This window comes from Ursus maritimus, unplaced genomic scaffold, assembly GCF_017311325.1.
Source record: "Ursus maritimus isolate PB19 unplaced genomic scaffold, ASM1731132v1 scaffold_26, whole genome shotgun sequence".
NCBI lineage: Eukaryota > Metazoa > Chordata > Mammalia > Carnivora > Ursidae > Ursus > Ursus maritimus.
The window spans coordinates 41,378,436-41,399,830 of record NW_024425119.1 but is presented as its reverse complement, the minus strand read 5'-3'; the positions used below and the strand labels follow the sequence as shown (position 1 = coordinate 41,399,830).

The window sequence follows — 21,395 nt, the reverse complement described above, 5'->3', positions numbered from 1 at the left end:
TATTAACCTAGTAAATCACTGGCCACATGATTGAATTTAATCTCTAGCTCCCTTTCTCTCTGGCTCCACTGGAGGTCAGGCTGACATCACCTGTCTCAAAGGCCCACACCTCTCATCACATGGTTCCTCTTTCCAGCCTGACCAGCCACCATCCTGAGTCATTTGTTTCGCATAGACTGACTAGGATCTGAGAGGCCCACCATGAATAACAAACACATTCCTATCACTCAGGAAATCCGAAGGAGTTAGAAGTTACTTCCCAGGAACTGGGGACAAAGGCCAGCCAACTTCTTTACTGGACAGTATCAGTAAATTGAATTATATGGAAAATAATTCTCTAAAATTCTATTAAAAGGTCATTCACTATAATCTAATTCAGCAGTTGATCGTATATTAGAATCATTTGGGAATATATATATATATACATATATATATATATTTTAAGATTTTATTTATTTGAGAGAGAGAGCATGAGGTGGGGGAGAAGCAGAGGGAGGGGGAGAAGGAGGGGGAGAAGCAGACTCCCTGCTGAGCATGGAGCCTGATTTGGGGGAGGGACATTCGATGTGGAGCTCAGTCCTAGCAGCCTGGGATCATGACCTGAGCCAAAGGCAGACACTTAACAACTGAGCCACCCAGGCGCCGTTTGGGAAATATTTTTACATGTGAGGTCTCTGATAGTAGCGCTTGGGAATCTGTACTTTTAAACTTGTTTTAATGGAAGTTTTCAAATATATGCAAAGCTAGGAAAACTTGTATAATTAATCCACACGTACATACCCATCTCTCAGCTTTAATAATTAATCAGCTCATTTCTGTTTCCACCTACTTTCCCCCATCCTTGATTACTATGAAGCAAATTCTATGTATCACATAATTTTATCCATAAAAATTTCATTATCAATCTCTAAAGATAAGGACTCTTTTAAAATATAACCACAAAGCCATTATCACACCTAAAAATATTTTCTGTGAGATATTTACTCATTACAACTAACCAGAAAGGACAAGGAAAACATGAATTTAAAAAATCCTGATTTGGAGGCACCTGGGTGGCTCAGTAGCAACTGTGTTCGGCTTGGGTCACTATCCCAGGGTCCTGGAATGGAGCCAAATGAGGCTCCCTTCTCAGCGGGGCGCCTGTTTCTCTCTTTCCTTCTGCCCCCCCCCATGTGTTCTCTCTCTCAAATAAACTAATAAAATCTTTTTTAAAAAACCTGATTTCACACCGTCCCATGCTACCACCACTGTTGTTTTATATCCTTACAATCACTCTGCTATGAATGTGTATGATCTTTAAGTAAATCCACAATAAATAAATAGGTTTACAAAAGTGAGATTATTGGGGTGCCTGGGTAGCTCAGTCGTTAAGCGTCTGCCTTCAGCTCAGGTCATGATCCCAGGTCCTGGGATCGAGCCCCGCATTGGGGTCCCTGCTCAGCAGGAAGCCTGCTTCTCCCTCTCCCACTCCCCCTGCTTGTGTTCCCTCTCTTGCTGCCTCTCTCTCTGTCAAATAAATAAATAAAATCTTTAAAAAACAAACAAAAAACAACAAAAAAAAACAAAAGTGAGATTATTCCATTGATACTGGTTTTATAACTTGCCCTTTTCAGTTAACAATATAATACAAATATCTTTTCTGATATTCCACTAAAATGTAAGATTAAGTGGTATCTTTAAAAAGTAGGAATAATTTCTTAATGCAAAATATCCAGTCAATGTTCACACTCCCCTAACGATGTCTTTTTTTTTTTAGTTTGTTTAAATCAGCAACTTGTTGGCATGTTTAAGTCTCTTAGGTTTAAAGTTAAATCCCTTCATCTGCGGGTTTCTGATCCCTCCCTCTTTGCGGTTTGTTTGTCGGTGACACTGGGTTATTCTCTGGAAGTTTCCTGCAGCCTAAACTTGACTGAGTCCCCACAGTACAGTTTAGCATGCTCCTCTGTCTCTGGTATTTTCTGTAAATTAACAGTTAGATTTAGAGGCTTGATGAGATTCAGATTTTTGTTTTTGTTTGTTTGGGTGGCAAGAATACTTGTTATTTTTATAGGTGTGAGAGTTTTCCATCTGGAGGCACAGAATGTCTGCGCGTCTCCTTTTTTCGTGTGACATTAACAGCCTTGGTTGATCATTAACCAGGAAATCTATGTTTTATATAAAGTTTCCAGGTAATTATGATGTAGTAGCTAGTCTGAGAACAGCATTTGGCAGCCACTGATTTGGTCTAACTCTGGGCAGGGGGAGTAGGATCTGAGAAGGAGGTGATTTAATCAAGGAAAGAGCCTCAGAGTTGCAGAGCTAGGGCTCCATCTTAAACCCTGTGCTTTTCCGCCAGCACCTCACTAGGAGGCCTCCGCGGGCCTCCGCTCAGCGGCAGGGACTGTTTGCTTCTAACTGCAGCCTGAAACGAATAGGAACCAGTAAGTCGACACCCACATCGAGAGGTTTCCGACTCTAGGCCCATTCTGTACCTCGCTCTTTCCTCTTCCTCTCTGCCTTAAAGGATGGATCTACCGATGAATGGCAGGTGTGTGGGTAGAAAGGGTAGGAGATGAAGGAAAGACCGTCGAGAAGAAGAAGAGGATCACATGTTGACAGTCCCCTCAGAATTTCGCGGGTGAGCCCACCAACTGAACATCGCTTGAAGGGGAGAGGAGCTAGATTTGAGAAATGAAATGGAGGTAGCCTAGGAATAGGGGAGACTTTTCTCCCGAGAGCAGGATTTTCCTCTAGTAACTGGTGTTTGAGCATGCGTGGAAAGGTCATTTCACAAGCATGTCACGGGAGCCTGCTGCGCGCCGGGCATCTGTGCTACATTCTGGAACTTTGCCGTGACTAAGACAACACGCCTGCCCTCAGGCTGTCACGGTTTCAGGAGAAAGACAGCGACAATACAGTCCGGTCTGAGACTGGACCTGGGGTAGCTAAGACGAACAGGAGGGCAAAAGACAAGGTCAAGGAGTTTGAAAGTGAAGTATACCAGAAGGTGGACCAGTTGGCCATGTGCCCAGTGCCTTAGCACAATCAACTTGTAGGTAACTTTTCATTAATAAATAAATATCACTCCCGAACTTCCCAGCCTGAGTTCAAGGCCTTGCCACTTGCCTGGGTTCCTAATCAAATTTCCATGGGTAAGTTCTCCTTGAGGGCTCTGCTTTGCTTCCTCTTTAAACCATATGAAATAAGAAGAATTGTTACCCTCAAGCAGCATTTTAGTCTCTTGTTTCTGGTAGTGACAGCTGCTTCCAGTTCATTGCCTTTAATATCAAACCTAATGGGGCACTTGGGTGGCTCAGTAGGTTAAGCCTCTGACTCTTGATTTCGGCTCGGGTCATGGTCTCAGGGTCTTGAGATCAAGCCCCACATTGGGCTCCATGCTCAGCAGGGAGTCTGTTGGAGAGTCTCTCTCCCCCTGTGCGCGCGTACGAGCTCTCTCGCTCTCTGTCTCAAATAAAATCAAATCTAACAATTCAGCCTCTTCTCTCCCTTCTGGACCTCCATCAGATCAAGCACTTTCAGCACTTGCTCAGGATTGGTCATGCTCCTTACTGTTTTGCTGAGTGTTTGGGTTTCTCTGGGTCCATTTCTCTCCAGCAAGCGGGGAACCCCAGGACAAGGACTTCCTTAGCACATAGCTTTGTCTGCCTAGGTGCTGAGGACAAGCTTCCGGAGTGAGTGGTCCATTAACTGAGGGCTGGGGCTGTTTGTGTAAGGGATAGGAAGGGCCAACTCAGACTCTCTATGGTGCTGCCAAGAATTTGGCAAGGATTCAGAGAGCCAGAGTGATAAAATCATAAAGACTAGAAACGCTGTTACCCGACGTTTATAGAGGAGGAAAATAAAGCCAGAAAAGTGGAATAACTTGCAGATTTTTAACTCCCAGACAAGTGGGAACCTAAGAGTGTGAAAGTTGTATCTGTCGAGAAAAAAGAACGGTGCTGGGATTCTTCAGCCTGGAGACATTTCAGGCCTGGGGGACAGGGACAGACAGGCCAGCGAAATAAAATGACACCCAGTGGTGTCCTACCACCCCACTTCCCGCTACCACCACACATGCGTGCGCAAGCACACACGCACACACACACACACACACACACACACACTTCACCTTCTCAAAGGAAAGAACAAGAGCATAAAGAAAGAACTTTGACCTAAAGGTTTGATCCTAAAACACGGAAGTGGGGTTGGGCTTTTGTGAGGCGCAGTGGAAGGCAGCAGACATTCACATTTTATGGACTGGGGTATCAATAGAACGCCTGGTTTTGAACAGCCGCATACAGCCTGCATAGTCATGCGTGGTAGCCTTGATTACAGATCCGATTTTTCAGGCCATATAATATCTAATGGAATAAAAAACCAATTTTGATTTGTAGAAATTATTTGTAGAAATTATGCAAGATGGTTTAACAGCTTTTGTTACTCAGATGTGTATTTTGGAGACCAAATTTCAGGGTGAAGTAAAAAGTTGAGCCCATGTTCTTTTCTTTCAAAAAAGAACTTGAAACCCTTGTTGATTTTTATAATCCTCAAAACTTTTTCAGAGCTCTCTCGAACCTCGGCTATCACATTTTTAAAGCTCTCAAACTTAGACACACCTACCATATCCATGTTTAAAAGATTTTGTGTACATTGAACATCTTTAGATGATTTCAACTTTTTTCCCATAAATGAAAAAGCAAAGAGGAAATGAGACATCCTTCCTGGTGAATGCTGAGTGTTTCTGAATTTTGGTGACTGACTGTCTCCATCATGCTGTTGAAAGCACTTTCTCAAGGTCACCGGTGACCTCCAGTTCCCAAGTCCAGTGACTGTGACGGTTCTTCCTGCCCTCTAACCTCTCCGTAGCATCTGGTCCCTCCTTGGTCATTTCTCTGACGCTCTCCTGATCCTCTCTTGCTGTGACACCCCACACAATGTCGGTTCTTCTCCCACCTCTCTGACAGTGTCCTAAACTCCCTTGAGACCTTCCCTGGGTTTGTCTCCCTTGAGCCCTGGCATTCAGCCCCAAGGACTTTTAACCTGAGGTATGGTCAAGAGTTCGGACTGGCTTAGAAGTGAGGCAAAAAGATGGATGAAATAAATAGTCCAGTTTTCTTTGACTGAGTTGACCTAGATTTTCTCTTGCTAAATTTACATCATAATGATCTTTCCTGCAAAGATTTCTACAGATTTAAAAAAATTTTTTTGAAGATTTATTTATTTGAGGGAGAGAGTGGGGGGGGGAAGGCGCAGAGGCTGAGGGGGAGAGAGAACCCCAAGCAGACTCCCCACTGAGCACGGAACCCAACGTGGGGCCAATCCCACGACCTATGGGATTACCATCTGAGCCAAAACCAAGAGTCAGACACTTAAGTGACTGAGCCACCCAGGCGCCCCCCCCAACAGAGATTAAACAATCTTTGTTAGATAGATTTTCTGATTTTCAGTTTTTCCCCATAAATTTTTTTATACCGTTGTTATGCTCAATAGCCTTTCTAATGCTGAACACAAGCAAGTAACACAGATGAACAAGTTCACAAGTGCTTTATGGTGGACCGCATCATGCATCTTAGCTTAAATCCTCCTCCTCCAGAACTGGCGTGAGGATCACTATTCTGACCCATAGGCCCTGCCCAGTAGAACACCCTTAAGTGGGCTGCCCCTTTCAGTCCAGGCCCACACTCCTGAAGTCAGGCTCCAAACGTCAGTAGTCTGGCCTCAAACTCCCTTCTCACACAACTTCTAGAAGCTGGAGTCCACGCAGAGGAAAGACACCGGAATCGGAAGGGGCTCTAAGTAACGCCGTGAGGAACAATAGAGGGAGTCGATGAAAGAGAAGACTCAGTGAGGAGTCTGTGAAAGATGTCTTGCAACATATGTGCAGGAGTTATCAGGTCTGCTCTGAGTACGGAGGACCAGCCCAAGGCCAGTGGGCCAGGGCTCTAGTAGAGCTCTTGAAAGCTGAAGCACAACCTTAGCAAGAGCTCATGAGCTTCTGGTTGCTGGAGGTATTCAGCAATGAATGAACATTTGTCAGGGTTAAAACCAACGTGGTTCATCTGTTGGCTTGAGATGCGATCTTCCAAACTTAAATAATACCTTCCTTTCCTTTTCTTCTTTCTTCTTTTTTTTTCCCCCCAGGGAGGAGATCTAATCTGTGTTTGGGAGGCCTAGCCTAAAAAAATAAGAATTCAGACACAGGAGCAAAGATAGGACTGGGTAGATGGATAGAGATAGAGATGAGGCCATCAGAGTTGGGACAGAGGGAGAATCAGTGACAAGCCATTTGGAAGAGAAATGTAAAGCACGTGACGGATGGAAGGGAAGGGCAAAGGGAGGCAAGGCAGAGAAGGACGTCGGGGGAGGAGAGGAATGGCTGTGTGGGGGTTCACAGGAGGAAGAAGGCGGAGTGTCTGCAGAAGATGGTGGCAGTTTACTCACCCAGAGAGGAAGGCGTAAGCCAGAGGCTCACAGAGAGAGTGTCACACAGGACACTTAAATTTCAGCAGAGGAACTGGGGTACAGGCTTTAGTTCACCAGAAGGGAGAACAGAGGAAAGAAGGCCTGCCAGTGCCGTGGGAACAATCTCCAAACAAAAACTACCCCCCAAAAGACAACCTACATCTTCTTGGTAAAGAGAACAGAGGCTCATTTATAACATTTGCAGATTCCGGGATTGACTTCTGCTTTTATTAACCTCTTTTTCTTTTTTTTTTTTTCTTTTTTTTTTTTTTAAAGATTTTATTTATTTATTTAACAGAGAGACAGCCAGCGAGAGAGGGAACACAGCAGGGGGAGTGGGAGAGGAAGAAGCAGGCTCATAGCGGAGGAGCCCGATGTGGGATTCGATCCTGGTACGCCGGGATCACGCCCTGAGCCGAAGGCAGACGCTTTAACGACTGCGCTACCCAGGCGCCCCTATTAACCTCTTTTTCTACTTTGACCTTTAAAGCATCTTTCCAAATGTATCTCTTTAGTCACCAAAAGCACTTCTCCCTTTCAGGCAGAAGGCCAGAAGCTCTACAAGGACCTGAAGAACTTCCTCAGTGCAGTCAAAGGTGGGTAGCGTGTAGCACAGGAGAAGCGAGCTCCTGAGAGCTCTGAGGATGGAAAAGAAAACAACCTCTCAGGCGTTTTCACTTGCCTGCCCCTGATGCCCGGAACTTGTGGGCATCAGAAGAGCGACTTTTCCTGTCCCAGCCCCGCCCAGCTTTCCTCACGGGTCACCCGAACCTTCTGGGTGTGCTTGTCCTTCTGAAGTGGACCTGCTGCTCTGCCCGTTCACCGGTATGATTATAGCAGCCTGCTTTGGGGGAAGCTGTGTGGTAGGACCGACTTCTCTCCTTTCAGTGATGCACGAAAGCTCGAAGAGAGTGTCAGAAACCCTGCAGGAGATCTACAGCAGCGAGTGGGACGGTCACGAGGAGCTGAAGGCCATCGTAGGGGTAAGAGTGTCCCGGCGTCCAGCTCCTCAGCGCTCACTCTGCCCTCAGCTCAGCCTTCTCTTAGCTTCTCCGTCCACGCAAATAGGAAAGCAAAGGAGCCAGTCCGCCTCCTTCATGTGTGTAGCCTCAGTCATGGGTGGTAGCACAAAGCCACAGCCATGAAGGTCAGACCAAGCGTTCCCTGATCTGCGGATTCCTCTGCGGTCGGCCATCTTCCCCTCTTTAAAGCCTTATGGACGTTGTGCCTACATACACCCAACTGGTTATCTTTGAGAACTAACTTCATGTAGTTTTTCCCCCCAAATTTCCCTGTCCTTCAAGCTCTAGAGTGCAAGACTGACCATCTATTCCTGCCTTGACCCCTGAATGTATGTCCAGTGTCTTATAGGGCAGTTTCTAGGGCCAGGGCTGTTTCTTCATCTGACTCTTCACCAGAACCCAACATGACATTCTCAACACAGCGCTCCAAAAAGGAAGTTTGCTGCAGGAAGAATTTGGGTTTTTCCCCGGTATGCAGTTGTTTCCGAGAAGCAGGGCCCTCACCTCTGCCCTCTGCCTCTGCCCCACAGAATAATGATCTCCTTTGGGAAGACTATGAAGAGAAATTAGCTGACCAGGCGTTGAGGACCATGGAAAACTACGTAGCCCAGTTCAGCGAGATTAAGGTAATCAGTTTACGACGCCAAGGGTGGCCCCCAGACGTTAGAGAACCTATGGGGTAAACATCCTAAGTAGAGTTCAAGCCCATGGCTAGGAATGAAATTTCGGAAAAAGGATTAAAAGTCGGGGAGGTTAGGGGAGAGGATTAGAGGTGTCAAGGGCATGTTTAGAATTAGGTTTTGGTGAACTAGATCCGAGCTGGTTTTGAATTAGATCCAGGTCAGGGCATCCCTTTTAGTGGTGGGAAAAAAAAAAAACAACAACAACAGCTGATAGGGACATCTGGGTGGCTCAGTTGGTTAAGCGTCTGCCTTCAGCTCCTGTCATGATCCCAGGGTCCTGGGATCGAGTTCCACATCAGGCTCCTTGCTTCCCGGAGAGCCTGCTTCTCTCTCTGCCTCTGCCACTCCCCCTGCTTGTGCTTTCTCTCTCTCTCTCTCTGACAAATTAATAGATAAAAATTTTTTAAAAAACAGCTGATATGTTTATTGTAGAGAAGAGGAAACTTGGAGGAGTCATAATAATTATCTTCCAATACTGGGAGGTCTGTTAGGTGAAAGAGGGACGCAGCCTGTTCTAAACGGCCTCAGAAAGCAGAGTTAGAATTCATGTATTCATTCAACTCAGATTTATGAAACGTCTACTCCGTCAGGCACTGCGCTGCTTGTAGATTAATAGGGAGAAATTAGAGGGATCCTGACTTGTTTCTCGTAGAGCTTTCCAACACTGACATATACTGTGAAGTTGGGAGTTGAGTTCATCTTCAAGCAGAAGTTGAACTACTTATTTTGAATATTACAGAGAAGCTCCATGTATTAAATAGGAAGTTGGACCAGATAATCACGAAGATCCTTGCAAAATCTATGATTGGATTTGCAGTTGGGATGAGCCTGAGTAGACGCTCCCTCAGTGCACACAGTAATTTACTATTTTTATTATGCTTTAGGGTTTTCAAAGCACTTTGTAGTCAGCGTTTGATCTTTAAAATAACACCGTAGAGCAGATGAGGCTGCTGAGGTTCCAGAAGAGATGTGCCTCACCCTCCGTCACGAGGCCAATAAGTGGCAGCCTTGGGAGTAAGACCCCAAACTTCTGACTTTGAATTCATCTGGATCCTCAAGGCCATTTCTCCTGGAGGCTGAACCCGTTTTTAGGGGGTTCATAGGAAATATTAATACTTAGTGCAGGCTTCTCCGTGCTCTGTAGGATTTCCCTTTCTCTCTCTCTCCCCTACGCTCTAACGAGAATTCCCGTTCTATCCAAATAGTGAGGGAAATCCCATGGGCACAAAGCTGTTAGAAAGTGAAATTTGGTAATAGGACGCAATAATCGTGCTACTCTGTTATCTTCCTCCTGGCCCCTGAAAAGTGAATATCAAGGCCCTCTCTCCTGACTCTGGGTTAGGAAAGAATTGCCAAGCGGGGTCGGAAACTTGTGGACTATGACAGTGCCCGACACCACCTGGAGGCCGTGCAGAATGCCAAGAAGAAAGATGAGGCCAAGACTGCCAAGGTAAGAAAAAAAAAAAAGCCTGGTGAAACCTTCCTGCCCTCCGTCCCCCCATAACGGTGGCAGGTGGCTGGGCCAAGCCGGGTGTAGGAAACGATAAATTCAGCATCCAGCGTCCTGAAGGAAATCCTGTTTCCCCTGACACCGGTGCTCGAAGGATAGTCAGAGACGCAAGGCTGGGGAGGGCGTGGGTCTGGGAAGGGAGAGGCATGCATGGTTCCAGGGAAACCTAGTCCCTGAAAGAATGCGGGGAATAAAGGAGGCAGTCTGGAGCCTTCGATTCGGGATTGAGGGAAGCGATCCTGTCTCTCTTACCCCCCAGGCAGAGGAAGAGTTCAACAGAGCCCAGAGTGTGTTTGAAGACCTGAACCAGGAACTACTGGAGGAGCTGCCCGTTCTTTATCACAGGTAATGATTGACAGGCAGGAGAGGCCTGGATTCCGGGGCCACTGGAGGCCCCGGTGACCTGGCAACCCAGGCGTGTCACCTCGTGAAAAGAGCTCTGTTCGAAGAGTGGGATGTCGCCTCAGCCCTGCTACTGACCTGCTGGGTGATAATAGGCAAACTGCCTTATTGCCCCAGACCCTGGTTTCTTCATCTGCAATACCGAGATAGCCGAGCTTGCCCTGCCGGCTTTTCCGGTTTAAAGGCAAGATGCTTCTTGGATAGGAGAGATCTTGGCAAGTAAACTACTGTCATCATGGGAACTAGGAATGTCTGGTTTCATGCTTAAGTGTGTATTGTTTTAAACTAGCTTGGTTCGTGAACATCCAGACCTCGAAGATAAACCATGGGATGATTATTTCTATTAATGATGTCTTTGCTTCACAGAAGGTAAACGTGTTTTAGGTGTATCTGCATCGAAATTCTATTTGTATCCGGTTTTCATTGACAAGATATGCTGCAATGCAGTTGTAGTCAGTATTTTATATTGCTACTTAAATTTAGTCTATGTATGATGGAGCCTTTTTAATAACTACTTGTATCCTGAAACACTAATTATGTGATTCCTAATCTAAATAGCATTGAAATTGAATACAGTTTCTTTAAATATAAACTTCCCCAATTCATTTATAGTAGAATTCCATTAATGTGCGTACAGCTCCATAGCAGTCCAAGTATTGCATAGTAAGAAAGAATAATTATTTGTTATGATAATTATAATTGTATGACCATATATTTATAGCACACTTTAAAAAACCTTCAGAATACTTGCATTCCTATCACTGTAATACCCAACGAGCCTGAATCAAGAGAGCTTCATGCAACTCGAGGTCTCTTATACTTTGGTGTCAGACGGGGCTGATAAGGGTCTCCGTTGACCTTCCCACCCTTCCGAGAGTCAAGTGTGCTACTGGCCTGGCTCTGCTGAATCCAGATCCCAGAACATCCCGAGTCTAGGGTGTGGGGTGCTTTTCTCTGGGGAGTCTTGGTGTTGGCTGGCGTTGGCTTAAGCTCCTACCTTGTATTGCAAAGGTTTCCTTTACCGACCCTTACCTGTATGTGGGGTTTTTTGTTTTTGTTTTGTTGTTGTTGTTTTTTGCCTCCTGATAGTCGTATTGGCTGTTACGTGACCATCTTCCAAAACATTTCCAATCTGAGGGATGTCTTCTACAGGGAGATGAGCAAGGTGAGAAATCTCTGGCCCACGTAGACTCCTAGGTGGGTTTTTCTAGGAAATATGAAAGTAGCCCTAATTTACATCATCGCCTTGAATATTGATATTGGCACCACAGGTTTTTACTTTTCTCTCGTGATAAAAAATAGCACTTCGTTGACTGTGTTGAACTGCGGTAAAGCACATGTGTACCTATCAGAGGGTCCACCCGATCGCCATTAACCACTGAATAATGGCGTCCAGACTTGAGCTTCAGATAAACAAAGGAGGTTAGGCCTGTGGAAGGAATAGCTGGAATGGGGAACCAAGCTGTGAAATCTTTATCTTTCGTTGCTAGGGAGCAAAAAGGGCCGTGTTTAAACACAGGTCAGTCTCTCAGGTATTTGGGCGTGAATAGGGAAGGCCAGTCCTGTTCGGTGACAGGAAGCCCCAGAACACCACCTCCTGGGGCCTTTTCTAGTCCTGGGATTCCAAGACTCTGCTGTTCCAACATTAATTAAATTCGTGCACACATTTACACATTTCTCTCCATAGTCGCTTTAGCTAAATTATGGTTTGCCTCGTTAGTATTACAATGGATTTTCCTTCCCTGGATTACCTGAGAGAAGCTGGAACCTCAACTCAAACATGAAACATCAAGGACCCAGCCTTGAGAGAGCCTCCAGTCTGAGGGAAGAGGCAGAAATTAAGACACAGACAGTTGAGGAAGAAGGGGCGGCAGGACAGGACCCTGAACACTAGTGCAAAAGAGACGAGGGGGAATTTTATAGTTCAGGGTGGGGAGGTTTTATTTGGGGAACCGTCTGAAAGGGAGGAGACGAGGGCTATGCCCGTCTCCGGTTCCCATTGGCTAGCAACCCATCTCTCTTGCTGGCTGTAGCTGAACCACAGTCTCTACGAGGTGATGAGCAAACTGGAGAAGCAACATTCCAACAAAGTCTTTGTGGTGAAGGGAGTATCAAGGTGAGCAACTCCGGAGACTCTCTGCTCCTTCGCTTGTCCTGCGAACGTATGCCTCACCCTCATTTCCATCCCCGATCTGGCCTTCCCTGCGTGTTCACGTGCATGAAATTGTTTGTTATCTGCATTATGCCGTATATAAATGCTTTTTCCTTGTATGAAATATTTCCGCTATCACTAAAGGTATAAAGAATAATACACTAAATGAGAAGAGTACAGTAAAGTAGCCATATAGCTACCAAATTTAAGAGCTCAGCTATTCTGTGTACTAGTGAAGTGCCCAGTGTCCCCCTCCCCACTCATCCTGCCCCTCAGCAAGGGTAAGCACTGTCTTGAATTTAGTATTTACTTTTTCCATGTTTTTCTTTCTTACTTTTCTTATACACATATATACAGACAGAAAATATTGTTCTGCGTGTTTTTAAACTTCATAAAATGGAATTCTACTGCACGTGTACTTTGGCAACTCCTTTTGTTCTCTTTGTACTGTTGGCGAGCTTCATTCATCCTGTTGCTACACGCGGTCAGTCTTCCCTTTCCCCAACTGTTATGGATGCTGTTGCGTAGCTAGTCTGCAATTTATTTATCTGTCCTCCTGCTAATAGACGTTGGGTTGTTTTCCAGGTTCTTGCTATTACCAATAATGTTGCAGTGGACACATTGTCCACTGCTCCTGTGACCATTAGCAAGAGCGTCTTAGGGTGCGTAGTGGGCGTGGAGTTGCTGAATCAGGGTCTCTGCCTCTCGGCCTCCTCAGCCCTGGCCTAGTCAAATGGCTCTCCTAAGTGACCGGTCCAATTCGCAGCCCGCCAGCCGTACATAAAGCCCCCGCTGCACCGTATTCTTGCTACACGTGACTGACTGCCAGACTTACTAATTTTTCCAAACTGACAGGTGTGAAGTGGGATTCTTTGCAATTGTAATTCATATCTCCACAGTTGCTTGAACATCTTTGCATGTTATTGGCCATTTAAGGTTCCTTTCTGTGACTTTCCTCTTTATCCTTGTTTTCACATTTTTCATTTTGATTGTTTACCTTTTTTTATTTTTTTTGGTAAGATTTTATTTTCTTACTTATTTGTCAGAGAGAGAGAGAGTGAGCACGATCAGGGGGAGCAGCAGAGGGAGAGAGAGAAGCAGACTCCCCGCTGAGCAGGGAGCCTGATGTGGGGCTCAGTCCCAGGACCCTGGGATCATGACCTGAATGGAAGGCAGATGCTTAACCGACTGAGCCACCCAGGTGTCCCTAGATGTTTACCTTTTTAAAAAAATTGATTTGTAGAAGGTATTTTTGTGTGTGTTTTTCGGGATATTACTCTTTTAATGATGTGCACAGCAAATATCCTGTTACGGTTTACTTTTCCTGTGTGTGTGTTTGCATACATTCTTTATGCTGATAAACATAACCAATTCAGTGGTCCTTTAGAATGTGGTCACTTTCTCGTTCTGAAGCCTTTGTTCGGGAAGATTTAAGCTCCTTCTATGTACAAGGTTTTATGCTGAGAGTTAGGGATCCGAAGACAGAGGAGACGTGTCGTTTGGGTGATTTACCGAAAGTTGGAAGGACAGAAAGTATGTACCTAAGGAGACAAGGAACGATATAAGCCTGCCCATACTAAGTACCTAATGAGACCAGTAGGAATTCCAGAGAGGTAAGTACTTGCCATTGTATGGATGGGCAGGGGAGACTTTAAAAGGAGGTGGTGAAACTGATCTTGGGACTTGCAGGAAGAATCGGGCTCACGTTTGTTATTTGTACTATTCATCTAGCAATTTGTTACAGACCATTAAAAATAATTACTTAAGGGTCAATGTAGATTTCCTAGATGAATTCCATTTTGCTCCAAAAATTCTGTTTCTCCTTTTCCCAGCATGGAAAGCCAGAGTTCTTTCTCATTGTCCATTCATCTGAAACCCACTCTCACTTAAACCAGGATGTCCCAGGACCTTGTAGGGAAATCTGTTTTTTTCTTGCTATGTCCTGGACCTTCTAAACCTGCTGACCCCGAGAATGCTAGTGCTGGAAAGAACCTTTGTCACTCAACTTATCTCACATCAGAAATGCCCACAAGGCAGGAACTAAGTTTCTCTCTCTTCCTCTCCCTATCTCCCATCCTTGTGCCCACATAATTGTACCTGTTGAGTAAATATTTGTGCGTTGCTTAATCAGCCTGTGGACAGTACGTAGGAGGAGGTGAGTAGGAGACAAGCTGATGTTGGCTGTAGAAGCACCCAGTGGGGTACCCAGCATACTCGCTAAATGTTCTAGTCAGTTTCGTTATTCGTGGCACTTGCGTTCTATAAAGTCACAGGGAGCACTGGATTAGTGAATACCGAACCATTGCTGCTAAGGGGAACACAGAGTTCGGTTCCTGTGAGCCCCTGCTCCCAACATTTTCGTCAGCCAGTCAATACGTAACCTTGTCTCATGTGTGTTTCTGTTTAAAGGCACCTTATTCAACACATATTGCTGGGGTGCCTGCGTGGCTCAGTTGGTTATGTCTGACTCTTGATCTCGGTTCAGGTCATGATCTCAGGGTTGTAGGATCTGGCCCTGAGTCGGGCTTCACATTCAGCATAGAGTCTGCTTGAGACTCTCCCTCTCTCTCTGCTTCTCCCCTCCCCCCCATTTGTGCTTGCTCTCTAAATAAATAAATAAATAATGCATATTGTTGATTCCTTCATATTGAACTCCTAGCCAGCAGCACCAGTGCTCACGCTGGAGTGAAGCTTCTCTAACGTGTTTTTTCGCTGTAAGGCACATCACAGTCTTCTGGCTCTAAGCACTTTAGTGCCATAGTTGGAGGCCATTTTAAACAGTAAAATCAACAAAAAGCACAACAATCTGAACAACATGGCAAAAAGGACACATTTGCAGTGTAAGAGTTGAAACAAGGCAGAGGACTGCCTTCTTAGACCTCACCTGGGAAGGTGCTCGCCAGGAGCTCGTTTTTCAAAGCTCACATATGTCCGTGGCTGGCTGCGAAAGCATCATGAGTATTAATTTTGCAGTTGCAAATCCATTGAGTGAATTTGTAAATACAGAATCCTCAAGGATTGACTGTATATCACCCACGGAATCTTTTCCACGGAGAAAATATTTTGTCAGTGTGTTGCTGTGTTTCTTTCTAGTCTTGTTTTCTTTATACATTTTTACATCCTTGAGATCGTGATATGGATAACATAGCCTCTTTTTCGCTTTGTGAAGCATTATGGCAACGTATACAGACGTTCCCATATTTTACATTGCTGTGTTCTGTTTTATTCTTATGCGCGTGCGTCATTATTTCTTTGGGGGTGTCTGGGCTGCTTCCAGGTTTTCTTCTGAATCTGAATGCTTTTACTTCCGCAGCAGCAGCCGACGCTCCTTAGTCATCTCTTCCCCAGTCCGCACGTCCGCCGTCTCGAGCCCCCTGACCTCACCTACCAGTCCCTCTGCGCTTTCTTTGAAGAATGAGAGGGACTCCACCTCAGCAAGTGAAGAAGAGCTGGCATCTGATGTGGCCCAGGGAGAAGAGGATTCTGAGACTAAAGAGCCCTTCAAAGACAAGGAAATAGAGGAGGAAGAGTCTGAAGCAAGCTCGTCTGAGGAGGAAGAGCCTCTGTCAACTTGCAATGGCCCCGCCCAGGCCCAGCCCTCTCCCGCCAAGGAGGGCGGCAAGCCCCAGGAGGAAGTTGTCCCGTGCTCACCACCTCCATCACCAGGCAGTGCCCTTATCCCTTCAGAGCAGCCCTCATCCCTCCCAGAAGTAGTCCTCCGGACCCGCACCTCAAGTGAAGGATCTGAACAAGCAAAGAAGAAAGCTTCTATCCAGAGGACCTCAGCACCTCCGAATAGGCCTCCTCCACCCAGAGCCACTCCCAGCCCCAGGCTGTCCTCAGGGAACATACCCTCCAGCCCTCTAGCCACTGAGCAGGGTTCACCTCCCAGCCCCAGGGCCTTCTTGGGGGCTGGGACTCCAAGTCCTAGGGCCTCCTTAGAGGTGTCTCCTGACCCACAGCCACCAGAGAAGCCAGTAAGAACTCCTGAGGCCAGAGAAAAGGAAAACATCAACAATCTGAACCCAGAAGAACTTTGTACTTCCCCTACCCTGATGATGTCTGAGGTGAGATTGGATCTGGTTGTCTTTTTTTTTTTTTTTTTAAGATTTTATTTATTTGAGAGAGAGGAAGTGCACGAGAGGGGGGAGGGTCAGAGGGAGAAGCAGACTCCCCACTGAGCGGGGAGCTTGATGCAGGGCTTGGTCCTGGGACCCTGGGATCATGACCCGAACAGAAGGCAGACACTTAACTGACTGAGCCACCCAGGTGCCCCCAGGTTGAGTCTTTATTCCCTTTTATAACCTCCATATAGATCATCTTTACTATAGTCAGCTGGCCCCAATTGATAAGATCTTATGTCATTAGATTACAGTTTTAAGGATCTTCTTGGACACGTTTTTTGGTTCTGGGGATTGTTTCACATATTCATGACCTGTACTCTTAGGGTAGTTGACTTCTGCAAAGGATTGTCTCTAATATTATTATTATTATTATTATGAGCAGATTCTTGCTAATTTCTTTCTTTTGCTCCAAGTTCTGGGAGTTCCCAATATAAAGAATCTACAACTGGCATCCTGAGCTTTACCTTCTTTAGGGGCATGGGGAGGAGGGTCTCATTTCAGTTTGTCCTACTTATGACTATGGTCAGCAAAATGGCATTTACGAATTTCCGAGGTCTATCTTCTTTGATGAGAGAGGCGTAGAAGAAGGAACTCACCGGGGAAAGTAGAGCAAAAGGGACGGTCTTTTGAAAGGTGAGGATATGGATGAGAGAAGGATTGTGTTAAAATAGTGGCGAGATCCCGTGGAGAGCAACCAGTTCCATGAAGGATCTGGAAATCAAGTCATATTCTATTCAAATTATATGGAAAGGCTTATCATATAGGAGAGAGGTTGGACTTGTTTTATGAGATTCCTGAGGGCAGAACTATGTGTAAAGTTTTTTTTTCAAGTACATTTTGGATCAGTATAAGAGGAACTTTCAGCAGTTAGCTCTGTTAAAAAATGATACGGAAAACCAATTTGAAATATAGGGGAAAGGGGGCACAGGGACTTCGAAAAACAAAAATAGAATAGGCCACCTTGAGAAATAGCCCTCCTTCCTTGCTGTTAAAAGCTGAGGATATATGATCACCTGTCAGGTGCATTGTAGAGAAGATTATGTGAGACATCTAACTAGAGATGGCACCAACATTCATTCATTCATTCATTCATTCATTCATTCCCTAATTATTTACTGAGCCCCTGCTATGTGCCAGGCACTTTTCTAGGAGGTGGGATATTACAGTAAACAAAACCAAAAATTCTCTGCCTTCCTGCATCTTACATTCTGGTGGGTGGGGGATGGGAGGAAAAAGGGAGATACGCAAGAAACAATAAATAAGTAAAATGACAATTTAGTGATGATAGAGGTAGAAAAATTAATAGGGGAAGGTACAGGGAGTGAAGGCTAAATTGCAGTTTTAAACAGAGTGGTCAGAGGAGACATTTGGGCAAAGAAGGAGGCCAGGCCATGAGCCATGCAGATATCCGGGAGTCTGAGACTTCTGGCGCCCCCCAGTTCACACCACCCTGGGACTGCCCGTGCCTCACTGAAGGCTGACCGGGCTATGTTGAGAGCCTCCCGTTCTCTGGACACGGGTCCCATGCCGCTACCGTGGGTACCGGCTAGCACAGACTAAGTGTCCCAGGGTGGCATCCAGGGTGTGGAGGTGTGGGACTCTCTCCTACGTTGTCCACTTTGATCCACAGGTATTTTCTGAGTCTGACACGGCAAAGAAGATCGAGGACAAGGAAGAGAACAATCAGCTCACCGCTGCGGACTCCCCTGAGGTAGTGACATCTAAGTCGTCGGTGCTATTATGCTCAGGCTTGATTCACCCGAGGTGCGGGACGTCCCAACGGAGCAAGAGATGAAACTTTCTCCCTTCGTTGGCTCCTAGGCTGAGGAAGCTCTACTGATGGGGGGAGATGTGCAGGGCGTGTAGACAGTGAATAAGCCGCAGGAGAAATGTGCGGTTTTGAGTAGGTAAAGTGTAGCCACTTTTCACTTCCCTGCACTAAAAAAAGAAATTCAACAGCGTGGAAAATTCAAAATTAATTTAAATTGGACTTCGTCATGTATTATATGATTTTAGTATGTGGGGTCAGCAAGAGTGAATAAAACAGGTTTGCCTCTTGGACGTTCTCATATTGTAGGGAGATGACGGGGGCCAAGATACTGTCTATTTTTGAGGAACAGGCTGGTAACACTGTCCTTGGGAAAGAGATACAGGGCACAACCTCCTCCCCCTGAAGATACCTCCTTCTGTTGGAGATTTATAGTGTTCTCTACTCTCAGCCTCTCCTCTGGGATTGCTTGGTCATCAGCTAAGGAGGCATATTTTTCCTGTGGAATTAAGCAGCTAGCGCTTAGATCCTAGCCTGTCAGAGTCCTCAACCTCCTGAGCCTGTGTCCTCCGAGATCTGTTCACTTCCCTTACAGAGGCGCCATAAGTCATGGTTTCCCTCAAGCAGGATTACGGATAGATCACATATAAAAACGGGTAAATAAACCGCGAGCAAATCTGTTCTTGCTCAGCGTTTGAATCACCTGAGAGAGAACAAAGGTTCTCTGAAAGAACAGTGACTTTCTGGGAGGTGGTATTACCTTTGGGACCGTTCAGAGCCTGGAATTGGAGGAGGGAATAAGGAAAATTCCTTAAAGGCTAAAGCACTCTGAGTGCCAAGGTCTTCTTCCCCTGGCTTAGCTTTCCACACCTCGGGTTCCCATCTCAGAACCGAGAACTTTTCCCAAAGAAACCGTCGTACCGCTTGCCTTTCCTAACCACCACGGCTTAGGATCACGTGAGTGTGAGAGCTGCGGTGCGTTCCCAGGGAGGGTCAGTCTAAAAGTGGTAGGTAGTGGTTTTAAGGCCTATATTTATACCCTCATGGACTCCCACATAGATTTATATACAGATGCATGTCACACAGATCACACGGTGTCTGATCATGGAAACAATGGGAGTCCTAAGACCTGGTTCCCGCTCCCCGGAGGTCATTTGACCCTTTGAATCTCGATCTCTTGATCCGTGACAGAGAGTGACAGTAAAGCCTTCCCTGATGCTCTCAGGCCATAGGAAAACGACATTGTAGGTCTGCCCTTTGTATTGTCTAGGACCCTCGTAAAGTGTAGGGCGCAGAAGACCCTTCTAAGGGTTGAGCCACCTCTCACTGGCAGCACTCTTCTTTTTGTAGAGCCAAGATCTTCAGCTTCATGTCTCTGCAGTTCCAGAAGAGAGCAATGTCATGGCAGCTGCGCCTCAAGAAGAGGTAAGGAGGCCAGATTACACAGAGAACGGGGCGAGTGGTAGGACTGGGCATTGGGGGTGGACGGAGGTTTGGCTACAGGCTGGAAACCTCACCATGGGCTACCAGGGGAACCCGGCTGCGAACAACATCCTCAGGGCAAAGTCAAGCAGGCAGGAGCCAGAGGAACCAAGAGTAACCTGGGACTTTGTGGTTTCTGTGCCCATTTCCCAACATTTGGCCTTGAACCTCTTGACCTCTCACCATAGCCTTGTCTCCTAAATATTTTTTTTAAGTTTTTATTTATTTATTTGACAGAGAGAGAGCACAAGCAGGGGGAGAGACAGGGAGAGGGAGAAACAGACTCCCCAGGGAGCAGGGAGCCTCACGCGGGGGCTTGATCCCAGGACCCCAGATCACGACCTGAGCCGAAGGCAGACGCTTAACTGACTGAGTCACCCAGGCGCCCCCTAAATATTTTTATCTGAACTTACTGCAAAAAGGAGTTAAGTGGGGCGCCTGGGTGACTCAGTTAAGCGTCAGACTCTTGATTTCAGCTCAGGTCATGATCTCAGGTTCATGAGATCCAGTCCCACATCAGGCTTCTCGCTGGGCATGGAACCTGTTTAAGATTCTCTCTCTCCCTGCCCCTCCCCTCCCCCACTTGTGTGCACGCATGTGCTCTCTCCCCCCACCCCAAAAAAGGAGTTAAGATATATAAAAGGCACACAAAAAGGTAAATACACACACACAAAATATACTCAGAAGTACATTAGTAACAGTGACGTAAAATGGAGCCATGAATTAGGCAAATACAAAAATGCATTCTATAAAATAATAAAATTACTGAGGATGGACCACAAAGTTGGTTTCACACTTGCTAACATCCAAGAAGAAGAGGCAAACCTGGTCAGTTCACCCAGTTCATGGTGCCCATTCCTTAAGAGAGCAACAGTTCCAACTACTAAGATGAAAAAGAAAGTTCTCCTGTGAATCCTCTTAAAGAGAAGGCAAATGGTTCAGTGAGTATCTGCAACAAGTCTTCACGGTAATTCCAACAACCAGTTTCACACACCTCTCTCAACAGAGGCCAGTGCCTTACAAGAAATAGACTTCGATAGAAGCAAAATGAATCCTTCCCTCCCCCCCCCCCCAGTGTGGTTGGTGGAGGGCCGGTCAGCATCTAACCCAATCCTGTTTACTCTCCAGGTATCTGCAGTTCAAACTGACTGCCTCTGAAGAGGAGCTGCCAAGACCTCCACACACACCTCCCCAGAGAAGCCCCTCAGCTAGAGGGTACATAGGTCAGAGGCGCTTAAGATCTAGCGTTCATTTTTAGGTTGTCCAACCCTGTGAATGCTGGCAGTCTCTAAAGATCTAGCATTAATGGAGGCTGAGGAGCAGACTTAGGGGAGGGAGGGCGGCAGGCTTGGGAGAAGAAACTGTTAGATCCCGGGAATATTTAATTCAGGCTTTAGCATTGTTAGAATAAGAAGACTTCCCATGTTAAGCAAAGTGGGCCTAAAATGACTAGAAAGCGTGAGCACCTGTAGACAGAGACAGGTCCACATGGAAACGCATAACCACACAGACTCAGAGAACAGTGAACCGATCTTTGCCTTACCACTCATTTTGCAAGACTTAGAGCCAAAAGAACAGATTTTCGGATTGTTAAATAAAGTATTATTCTGACTGTGTACAGATTGGTTTGTTGGACCCAGGGGGCTGCGCCAGCCCCGCACTCCGTTCTCCTCTCAGGTAAGCTTATTGCTTCTACCCCGCGTTCAGATAGCTTTACTCACATCCTTGACCCCCAGCCCCAGTCGGAACCACGCCAGGGGCCACAGGCTCCTTTCCTCAATCCAGATGCCCCACGGCATGCCCCCCCCCCC

At 46.1% G+C, this 21,395-nt stretch overlaps 1 protein-coding gene across 4 annotated transcripts in view; it reads left to right on the top strand.

Annotated features, from left to right (window-relative positions):
• Positions 1 to 21,200, top strand: part of BIN2 (bridging integrator 2) — a 29,220-nt gene extending 8,020 nt beyond the window's left edge. For 2 of the 4 annotated variants that reach the window (XM_040642465.1, XM_040642467.1), the window contains 11 exons: positions 6,983 to 7,037; positions 7,330 to 7,424; positions 7,994 to 8,089; positions 9,489 to 9,596; positions 9,916 to 10,001; positions 11,148 to 11,223; positions 12,092 to 12,174; positions 15,524 to 16,277; positions 17,965 to 18,045; positions 19,453 to 19,527; positions 20,713 to 21,200. In XM_040642465.1, coding sequence (XP_040498399.1) covers positions 6,983 to 7,037; positions 7,330 to 7,424; positions 7,994 to 8,089; positions 9,489 to 9,596; positions 9,916 to 10,001; positions 11,148 to 11,223; positions 12,092 to 12,174; positions 15,524 to 16,277; positions 17,965 to 18,045; positions 19,453 to 19,527; positions 20,713 to 20,742 — 1,539 coding nt within the window. In that variant the 3' untranslated portion in view covers positions 20,743 to 21,200. The remainder of the gene's footprint in view (positions 1 to 6,982; positions 7,038 to 7,329; positions 7,425 to 7,993; positions 8,090 to 9,488; positions 9,597 to 9,915; positions 10,002 to 11,147; positions 11,224 to 12,091; positions 12,175 to 15,523; positions 16,278 to 17,964; positions 18,046 to 19,452; positions 19,528 to 20,712) is intronic. The other 2 variants (XM_040642466.1, XM_040642468.1) reach the window with 2 other exon arrangements.
• The last annotated feature ends 195 nt before the right edge of the window (positions 21,201 to 21,395 follow it).